General features: G+C 36.8%; 2 protein-coding genes across 5 annotated transcripts in view; both read right to left on the minus strand.

The window, feature by feature from the left end:
* The window catches only part of tmem184a (transmembrane protein 184a), an 18,110-nt gene extending 11,775 nt beyond the window's left edge, over positions 1-6,335 (minus strand). The window contains exons 1-4 of one of the 3 annotated variants that reach the window (XM_020610381.1): positions 6,127-6,335; positions 5,891-6,014; positions 5,452-5,665; positions 572-737 (exon numbers count right to left, since the gene is read on the minus strand). In XM_020610381.1, the coding sequence (XP_020466037.1) occupies positions 572-737; positions 5,452-5,652 (367 nt within the window). In that variant the 5' untranslated portion in view covers positions 5,653-5,665; positions 5,891-6,014; positions 6,127-6,335. Of the gene's footprint in view, positions 1-571; positions 738-4,877; positions 4,975-5,451; positions 5,666-5,890 lie in introns of those variants that run through there. The other 2 variants (XM_020610380.1, XM_020610382.1) reach the window with 2 other exon arrangements.
* A 1,426-nt stretch (positions 6,336-7,761) lies between these two features.
* Positions 7,762-10,014, minus strand: psmg3 (proteasome (prosome, macropain) assembly chaperone 3). Of its 2 annotated transcripts, none has more exons than XM_020610480.1 (3): positions 9,922-10,014; positions 8,986-9,214; positions 7,762-8,353 (listed from the first exon to the last, which is right to left on the minus strand). In XM_020610480.1, the coding sequence occupies exons 2-3, from the start codon at positions 9,202-9,204 to the stop codon at positions 8,201-8,203; spliced, it is 372 nt and encodes a 123-aa protein (XP_020466136.1). In that variant the 5' UTR covers positions 9,205-9,214; positions 9,922-10,014; the 3' UTR covers positions 7,762-8,200. The 2 variants fall into 2 exon arrangements, with proteins under 2 accessions (XP_020466136.1, XP_020466135.1); XM_020610479.1 differs by having other exon boundaries at positions 9,827-10,011.
* Between the last annotated feature and the right edge of the window lie 1,120 nt (positions 10,015-11,134).

Here is an 11,134-nt window from a genome sequence, read left to right on the forward strand (position 1 = left end):
CTGGACTCAAATGAAGGTGTAGAACCATCTCAGGGATGATCAGAAGAAATGGACAGCACCTAAGTTAAATATATGAGTGTCACAGCAAAGGGTCTGAATACTTATGACCATGTGATATTTCAGTTTTTCTTTTTTAATAAATCTGCGAAAATGTCAAACATTCTGTGCTTTTCTGTCAATATGGGGTGCTGTGTGTACATTAATGAGGAAAAAAATGAACTTAAATGATTTTAGCATATGGCTGCAATATAACAAAGAGGGAAAAATTTAAGGGGGTCTGAATACTTTCCATACCCACTGTAAAAAGCAGACTGTAGGTTAACACTATGAACCAGAGTGCAAAAACAGATGCGCCTAAAATTACTAATTATAGAAATGCAACACCCCAAATAATAAGATCCACCTACATGAGAACAATGACCTGTTTGAAAAACTAGTTTGGTGAGCTCCCTGTCTTTCCATTATGGCAGCTACTGTATCTAAAATATGACGGCAGGCAAACAAAACCACAACTGGACTAGAAAAGTTGTCATCAGGCAGATCATTAAAAGGGTGGGCTTGTGATATTTACCTTCATAGCAGTCTCGAATGGAGTCAAAGTACACATAATACTGGTCATTACTGATGAAGAGCAAGCTTAGCCAAGAGTCAAAGGCATAAATTGGCACAATAAACAGGATGCGGATGATGTAACGCTGCTCATTGGGGACAGTGTAGGACCGAAGGTGTGTATAGATCTATGATGAAAAAAACAAACAAAGCATAATATTGGTAAACAAGAAAAAGTCTGATCTGGGTGAGCATTTTACAGATTCATAGAACAGGGTTATAAATGAACCAATTTCTGCTCTTGTCTGCATGTGAAAGTCTCCTCACATGTACCTGATCAACTGTCCAAAATACACATTCAATTTACACTGATATAAAAAAAAATGAGGCACAAAATCTTCATTGTGATTGATTCAAAAACAAATCATTTCAGCCCCAAACTTGACAGATGGCATGTTCATAGTGTTACTGCAAAATGTGCATAATGCATGTCATAAGATTGTTGACAATAAAATTTATAAATCTGTAAGACACTCTGATTTAAAGGTTTTGTGATTTGTTTATTTTACCATGTCAACAATGACTGTTTATTAGACACCCCTGGAAAAAGGAATAAGTTAGCTGGTTTTCTATAGCACTGACAGTGACATAATACAAACCACATGGATGAGATGAGTGTGGAATGTCAGCCTTTTTATTTGTATATTATTAATAGACATGTTTTAATCTAGCACCGATTGCTTTCTGTGTGTAAAGATCTACAGAGTTGACTTGACTAAAGCAGCATCACACTTTTCTCACTGAGCTGATAAAAGTCTTAACCTTTAGTTTTCAAACACACACAGGAACAACTTGCCACCATAAAAAAAGATATTGGAACTAACAACATTTAAGAGAATGCACACAACATATGCATGAAGAGCTGATTAGCATTATTTTCAGCGACCAAGTTTTTAGACACAATAAAACTAGCAGCTAATATAAAGAGCCATGTTACACTTCACCACTGACATGCATAATTTTGGTTGTGAGGCTGAAGTAAGGACTGACTTGTACATTATGATCTGAAGCTAATATGATTTCAATACCAAGTAAAGTAGAGTTAAACTGTCTCTCTTTGTGCTTTCATATGACTGTAAACTGACTAATCCATCACAGTGAACAAATTAACAACAAATGTCTTGCTAATAAAGCTGAAACTGCCAAAACCTGGCAGCATCACTAATCCAACACAATGTATAGAACAAAAACTTTAATCTGTCATCAAATAAATTCTCATTTGATGGATACTCCTAGGATCTAGTCACCCACACAATTAGCAGATTTAATTGAAAAATCAGTCAAACTTGTTTCTCCAGCATTACCGTCCCACTGCAGATGGATGCAGTCATGCAGAAAAAGCTCATTGTGAAACCAGAGGTGTGGAAATTGGTGTCTCATTCTCCACTATAAATAAATAAAAATAATAATTTGAAAATGACTAATTGGTTAGACGTTTCTCAGTTGACTGAGATGATTCACTACCTGTCACAAGTGTGGACACACTTTCTCATTTAATTTAACGGGAAAGTGTGTCCAAACTGGGCTCTAAGGAATCATAGCAAACTCAAGCTCAACTTTTGACAAGTAACTCTTAAATGAGACAAGAAATCAATACGCAAAAAATCATTACCACTGTCAAGTGTGTTCAACCTCATCAGACAATTAACAAGCTCCCATTACAGCTAAAGTTGACAAGATGATTCATTGACTGGTATAATGACAGAAAATTTGTCAGCAACTGTTTTTATAATTGCCGATCATTCATGTAGTTTTTAAGGCAAAAAAAGGTCAAACACTCAGCCCTGCGATGGATTGGTGACCTGTCCAGGGTGTACCCCGCCTTCGCCCGATTGCTGGCCGGGATTGGCTCCGCCCACCCCCGTGACCCCGTTCAGGGATTAAGCGGTAGAAAATAAATGAATGAAGTCAAACACTCTTTGCTTCTAGCTTAACAAATGTTGGGGATTGGCTGCTTTTCTTGGTCTTGCCTGACTGAGAATTGGACAACTTTTGGACTGTTGGCTGGGTTAAAACAAAAAAATAGGAAAACATTATCTTGGCCTTTAGAAAATTGTGATGAGTATTTTATTTACTATTTTATGAACTGAGAAAATAACAAGCTGATATACTGCCATTAAAAAAAAAAAAAAAAAAAAACTTACTTACAAAGCTGGTTTCAACTTCAGCCAGAACAAGCACATAGCCAGCCAAGCTTAGGGATTTTCTGCCCAGATAAAATTAACCATAGCTTCTTCCAAACAAGAACAAAGAATAGTAAGCATACATCTTCTTTATCCTTTTAGTCATACATTAAAGACAGCTACTGTACTGATTGCACTGATGATCCTGATTCTTTTCTTCAGTCTTATTCATTTTTTTTTGGAAATTTCAACTTTTTTTAAACTCCTTTATAAACTATGAAAGTAATTGCTCATAAAAATCACCACAGCCTTCAGACTGTATGAACAATGTGTCCTGTCACAGGTAAGAAAAAGTTATAAAGGGCCATTCCCACATTCACCACAACGAATTTGAACTGTTACCCTCCGGCAAATGATATAGGGTTCCCAGATGTAAACTCAACTAACACAATAACGTATTAGTTCCTGGATCAGTTAGAGCACCGAATAACCTCAGTAGTACTAAGTGACATAAATTAGGTGGCGTAGCTGCTCCAATTCGCTGTTAGGAAAACCTTTATCTTTCCATTTTATGTACATTTATCTATGACTTTTGGTGTTTCTGAAATTATGATGCTGTAATGTGATTCCCATGACAAATCTCCCAAGGGGAACATCTATCTGTAACCCCACCCTGTTTTTCTGATGATGTGTGCTTAAAGGCATTTTGTGGCTATGAGGAGAGTTATTTTATTTGAGAAGAGAAACATGGTGCTGTGAGAAGCAGGAATTTAAAATTAAGAATAATAATAATTAAAAAAAAAACACTTTTGAAATCTCCCCCTATTTTCTAGTTATAATAACCTTATGTGATAGAAGCACTCGTTTTTTTGGCTCACTTGCTTAGTGATATGTTCTTATTCTTTGTACCATGTACCATCAGTAGGTCTGAACATTTTTTAAATTTTAAAACATCTATTTAGAGGAGCTGGCTACTCTACTCAATGCATGCAACTTGATCAAACGCCTATTAGAGACTGCACATTAAAGCCTGATTACTGTGGTGGGGTGATGCATTGGGCCATGTCTACAAGTGAAGTGAAGCAGGTTGTAAACTGATGTCCCCCATTTGCCTGAAAACCCTATGTCCTTCCCTACTCCTCAACACTGACCTGACAGTAATTTATAGTTGTATTGTGAATAATTCCTTCAAGCCTATGCTCATAGGTTTTTATGCTATTTCTACCTTAAGAGAAGAAGTGGGATGTGGAATCCCAATTTTGAAAAGTGTATCTGAATAAGAGTGCCCGGTGTAAAACGTGACGCAGCCATACAGTAGAAGGTAAGTGCCGTCTGCTGCTCTTAATCCCAAATGATTCATGTAGCAAAGGGAACATTAAGCCCACCAAGAAAAATGAGCCACACTCTACAAATTACCAGTCCAAAAAAAAGCACTGGCAACTTTACAGCAGAAAGTATCTAAGGTCATTTTTTAATCAGTGTTTAGTATTCAGAATATGAGTTTAGGAACGTAGTAATCCACTATGGAGCAACGTCAGACAAAACACCACCAGCATTGCAACACTGCATCCTGCAGACCACTTCACTGTGTGATAGAAACAATGCCTGTTGCAAACCTGCTCTATTATCCCCGCGGTACACTTATTTATTTTCTCAATTAAAATGTCTGGCTGTGTTTAGCCAAACAAGTGCAACATTAAAAAGATAGGAACCCATTTTCTGAATGTTGACTCACAAATCCCTAAACAAGAGCTGTTTTAGGATTGACGGATACATTTTGATTCTTTGTGAGGATGTTAATAAGTTGAAAATAACACATAACTATCTAATTACATATCATACAAGAGAGTTATGATTATATGTGCATTAACATAAATATGATATAGGCATATGATTTCCAAACTGAGCATGATCGATGGATGCATGTTCAATACCAAGGGTTATATAATCAACTAAATCTCAGAGCTATTACAGCTGCACAACATTAAAACCACAGCGAAAACATACAGCGTCATAAATGTTAACTCAATATCAGTTGATTTCCCTGCTGATAACACACTGCACCCTACTGTATTCTCTGCAAATGATAAGAACCACAAGCTATCATAACAATAAACTATCATCTGTGCACAGTGGGTAACTCACCCACATAAGACGAAATGCTCATTTACAGCAGCGATGAAACAGATTCTGGGTGAAGTTAGCCTGTGTTGAGTCATTTATTCTTCTAGCCCATGATTTCCTTTCACACAGAGAGCACGTGCTGTGTATTCATTTTTCTTTAATCAAGCAAAGAATTCTCATCGTTTTTAATCTTATAGCCACTGTCAACTATAAAGTAAGCAGAACATTTCCACACTGCACTGGGGCAGTGCACACATAAAGCAGAATGAATAATACCTGTCTGGAAAGAAAGAAATTGTTATATTATCATTATACACAACAGCACATCAGGGCGGGTATGCTGAGTGTGCTGGGACATTGAATTCACTGCACTGTGCTTTAAGGTAAAAGCTTTTATGCAAAGAGGAATTTGTCCTCTGACAAGGAAGGGGCAATTTCTCAGCCCCTGACCATCTCTGATTACACATTTACTGTACATCACTGAGGGTGCAATACTTTGCTTTGTATTACTCACTAGTGCCACGAGATGCAGTGATTTTGGTTTCTTCAAGCATGAGTATGGCATAATAAGAATTATGTGAAATGACGGACTCACCTGGTGGCATGTTAGGAGCAACGCAGACCAGACAAATATCCCTGACAGGATCTGAGCAGCCACTGTGTTTAAAAATATGTGGTCCTCTACGATTGTCCCATTGCTTGTCTGAATAATGGTCACATTGGAGATGTCATACTTGTCTGGGAGAACTGGTGCATCCAGGTGAATAACTGAATTATTTTTAGATGATGAATCCATGTCCTCAAAGGTTCTGTTCATATGAAACAGACAGAAAGTCAGAGTAGGGCTTCCAGGTTAAAACACATCTCTGTTGGCTGAACTGAATATTACCCAGTGATTTCATGCTGCCTGTTAAACACAAGACAAAATCTAGATTTTTCTATTACAACTCAAAACATTCAAATCTATAATTATATGGACATATGACAGACTTAACTAGGTATGTTGCTCAAATGACTTTAGCCTTGATATACACCTTCTATGCCGTCAGTAGACTGCCTTGTCCAGGGAAGGGTTAAAGCAGCTTGATCCAGTTTGGATGGTGCTGTCCACAAATAGGCCACGACTTGTTACAGAACCCGCGTCGACAATACAATCGCCTTTCAGAATAACCAACAGTGGGAACTGAAACCTATTTACAAACGTCCCGCTGACGTTGCCAAAGACGGGTTCAACAGACTTAACTTCCTTGTTGGTAACAGGTACCCTTACCTAGGCAGAAGTCCACACAGTCGACGGGTTAAACCTCAAATACAATCTCAAACAAAACCACGTTCGGCTACAAATGCTGTAGCGTGGACTCTGCGAAATCAGAGAGACTGAAAACCTTCAACGCAAATAACGAGAATATGATTTTTCCCCCGTAGGCAGCGAATCAAAAGAGTAGAGCGGATAAACAGGTGTAGCGCAGGTAAATTAATCACGTGACCACAGCTCCACCTATGTCGTCATCACGTTGCCTTTATGATGGAAGTACTTTTACCCAGGGGTTGGCAATAGTCCTAACTAAAAGCTGCATTTTTATTTAAGAAAGCTGTAATAGTATGTTTACTTACATTTATGGACTAAAGGAATAGTTGCCATGGCTGGATTAACCTCCTAAGGGGGGGCCACTGATTTATTTATTTTATCAAGCACATAAACCAGAGCCCTAGAGCTAGAATGACTGATTTATTGATTTGGCAAGGAAAAAGTAAGAATTTGGGAATTAACTAGTAATAATAATTTTTAACTAAAATTAACAACTGCATTTTTATATTGCCTTTTTAAAGTTGTGTTTAACAAAAAAAAAAACAACAAATGCTAAATTAAAATAAACTATAACAGTATGACAAAGAATATTCCAATAAATCGACTAAGAGCATACGACTAAGACCAACACAGGAACACAAATGTCATTCATTAAAAATGGTCATCCTGAGACACTTGGACTGGGAGTTACAGGGCTGAGGGGCATGGATCAAAAAGGTGTGGCATCCTTTGAAAAAAGGCAAGTGGCCATGAAAGCCTTAAAAGTTACTGTATAAGCAAAATCTTACAACCAATAATTCTGATGTGAACTGATGAAAGCCTAATGGCAGCATTTTGTATGGGCTGTGGATGGTCAACTGACTTGCGACTGAAGCCAGAGTAAAGAAAATTATAATAGTCCAAACAAAAGAAAATGAGGGTATGCATTCAATTTTTTTTATTATTATTATTTTATATCAGTATAACTTTACCTCTGGTATTTTGTTTCACTTTGTCCTGCCTGTTCTGCTTTGTTTACTTAAGGTTACTTAGATGTATTATGCCTACTTTTATACGATGCATCCTGTTGTGTAAATTATGCAACTGTTCATATTGAATTGTATTTCTATTTAAAAAAAAACCTTTTTGATATCTGCAGCAGTTAAAATTATTTCATTTTAGATGCTGTCCTTGGCTAAAGAAAGCTTATACCATGATTGTATTATACTTGCTGTTAAACGATAGGTTTGAGTCAAATATAGTCCTTGATTGCTTGAAGACTCCTAGTCCTTAATGGCAGATGGCAGACAGTTTGGATTGTAGAGGAGCTGTCAGGGAAGGTGGACCAAAATATACCACCTCAGATTTGACATAGGCCTAAAATAAACCTCGTTTAAAACCAATGGTTTGAGGGTGGGGTTTTTCTGCAAAGCCCAGAAAACTGCAGGCTTAAAATTAGACAGTTTTCAGTTTTCTATGATGGCAAACTCAACATGATTTGAAAAGCTTTGCCAAATGTTCCAGTTTGTGATGCTTAAAATGTTTATCCAGTACTAAGCCCAAACTATCTTTCACTGAGGCTGACATGACTTTGTATCAAGAACATAAAAACACAACTTTTTTTAATGGGCCTATTTTATTAAACAATCACCATGAAACATTTTAGAATATAACATTCAAGTAACAGTATAAAGTATAAAGAAAAACTGTCTTACAGTAAAAGTAGCAGAACAATTTGCCACAGCTTTGCAAACAATAATTTAGTTCAGCTTTTCAGAGCACAGTTGAAGGCTGAAAATCCTTCTTTGCAGTCAGATAAACCCTTAATTATGTTTCCCAGAAGGCATTTCTTACTGTCTCACCAAATCAAAACAATCAGTGTAAATGAAATTGGATTTTTACATTTCTGTCTTGGAGCAAAAGCAACAGAGTTTTGTTTAAAATTACAATTATAGAAAACAGGAGAAATCTTTTCAGATTAAAAAGAAGCAAAAAAAAATTAATAATAATAATATTAGGGGCATCCAGAACACTTCATGTCCATTTTGCTCACTTTTTACCAGACTTGACAACTTCTGATGATCTCTTTCATTTGTTTTATTGAATCTATGGAAGAGTCTTTTAGTGCCAGTCCCAGTAAGACAGGCCTGTTGCCGGCTTCTTGTGAAACAAATGTTGCCAGGTTTTTGGCACAGACATGTGTCAGTGGCTGAAAACAGAAACACAAATCAGACATTAGATTACTGCATACCAAATGTTGCAATCTAACAAGTCTGTCAGCACAAAATGAATAACTTCAACGATCCTTTAAAAAAAAAAAAAGTGCAGTGGCAAGGTGTGAAACCTCACTGACAAAATTACTTTTCTTACAGACACTCCAAATGTTTTCCCTATATTCATTCAACACTGGCAACAGCAGAGTCTTCATCTCTGTTATGGTCTAGTTAAAAGGATTACATGGAAGCCAGATAATGTCCAACACAGGCTGAGTGTAGTGCTTACGAGATTTAGCATATAGTGACAAAGTGGACAGTGTAGTTGTAGTAAGTTAACAGTTAGAATTCTCTACAGGTGATCCAACCTTAGCATTGCACAGCACTTAGAAAGTTACATGCTCATGCAGAGATGTAATGGGTTTCTTGTGCAAAGTTTAACAGACCATTGAATTCCATGCCTGTACAGATCTACAGTAATTTCTCCCAGTCTACCAGAACCAATTTCATCTGCCACAGCATGAAATGAGTTACCCTGTGTTTCATCAAGTCTGCCTGGTGTCCTGTGAACAAGTCTATATCACACTGATAAAATGTTTAGTTATATGAGCAATTTAATGCAGTGTACCTCGTCTTTGCCCAGCAGTACTTTGGTGGACAACGTCGGGGTGGTGATATCATTAGATCTGGAGTCAGGTGTGACAGATATCAATGTCCCAATTTTGCCGTACTGTGTGAGTACTACAAATATGTAATTACTGAACTCTGTACAGGCGACCTGTGTTGAAATTCCATTGACTTCTTTCTCTGTCTGTCTCGATCTGATAATGGGCGCGGGAGAAGACATCTCGTAAATGCTGGGGAGAGAAAGAAACATACAAGGGCTCAAGGAGATCACTCGAAAAGACACCACTAACGCATTTGCTGTCTCGGTGTTGAAATGGCACTATAAAGAAGGTATTACATTTAATGTGCCAACTATTTTGTCTATAAATCGATTTGTAGACCAACCGATTAGCGAAAACTACAAAGCACAAACTGATCTCAAATATAGCTTAAAACCTTCCTGCTTTATGTATTTGACAATAACCTTAAATGGAATAACTGTATCACAATCCCGTTGTTGCTCAAAATGTCTTCAGAAATAATATAAAGCTAACTTATCTCATCGTGAGTTCAGTTAGCCTGCTTTTCTGACTCCGCACAGTGTTAGCGGTTAAGAACAGATGACAAACGAAACAAAAAAATTTATTCGAGAATTGTGTCGTATATCCTTGCTAAGGAATCCAATCACTTGTACGGGTAGTAACGTTAAAAGAAAACCTATGTGTAAAGCGATGCACGGTTACAGGGAAAGTACTGGCATGCAGATAGGCTAACGTTAGCTACACAGCTACTGCTAGCCCTGGTTAATTTATGAAAACGACCATCTTTTTCAGCTTCTATGTAAAATAAAAAAAAACCCTCACCCTGAGAGTTCGTCAATGCACAGTGTAAACCTGTCTCTGCGGTGGATTGTTATACTTTCAAAAACTTTTGTAGCGTTCTATCATCCACTACCTACCATGAAAACAAACGTGCCTGTTTGACTAAGCGTACGCACAGCTACCGCTGCGTGATGACGTAATGACGCCACGTCGATTACTCTCCAGCTCAAACTCAGCTCAAACTCAGCTCAAGCTCGGCATGATAAATTTGTTAATACCTATACCTCCCATGAAGACTTTCTTTTCTTTCATTTATTTACTATTTGCCGTAAAATTATTAAGATAAGTATATGTCTATTTCTTTCTGACAAAATCTGATTGTAGTAATTGCGAATATTTTCACATATATACAAAGTCAAATGGGGCAGTTATTCATATACTGTACAGCAATAATCCAAACTTTTTCTAAGAAAATCCAAAGTAGTGCTGAAAATTAAATAATGATTATTAACTCAGGTATTTACATACAATTTTGATGTAAGATACAGTAGACTGCTTGTGCATTAGGCCTACTTGAATATTTCAAATTTATGCAATATATTTGACAGCTGCAGTTACTAATTAATTTTCAAATAAAAATTTATTTTAACAAATAAGCTTTTATATTACATCACATTTTTGAAGCATAAACCATTGGTTTCCAAGATTTCTGACTTGCAGCCTTGTTCAAAACGCCAGTGTGTAGGAGGTGTACCTTGTTCCATTTAAGATTATTTGTTGGTCCTGTCAGGGGGATCCACTGGGATGGCTTCTATTTTCCAGTTTCATTTAAAGAACTTCTTATGGTCCTATGTGGTAAATGACTGGATGTTTCACAAAAGAAAACAAAAATATGTCCAATTTAAATAAATATTCTTTTTCTGAACTGTGTTTTTCTAATAGTATTCAAGGTTCCTGCATTGTACTGTGTTGTATTGCACTGTATATATACTTAATCCACAATCCCCTTTCCCCAGAAACAACTATGATAAAATGAGGATGATTTAACTGAGCTTTAATGCATCAACATTGATTTTCTTTAAGTCTGAAAATAAGACAGTCTGGTACATTTCAATCCATATTATGTAACAAAAACAACAATTCCAAAGCAAGAAACCACAGAAGCAGGAGGCTTTTAATTAACTGCCAATAAAGCTTTAATTCAGGAGCAGATAGTCTTGCTTTCTTACTTTTATTTACTTATCTTTAGCAGAGAGTTTTATTACAGAGTGACACTTTAAAACCCAGGCTGAAACTATTTATTTACTGGGACAGTTTTAAAATTTCATTGGCACTGTGGTGGAAATAGAT

Source organism: Monopterus albus, unplaced genomic scaffold, assembly GCF_001952655.1.
Source record: "Monopterus albus unplaced genomic scaffold, M_albus_1.0 scaffold105.1, whole genome shotgun sequence".
In the NCBI taxonomy this organism is placed as follows: Eukaryota; Metazoa; Chordata; class Actinopteri; order Synbranchiformes; family Synbranchidae; genus Monopterus; species Monopterus albus.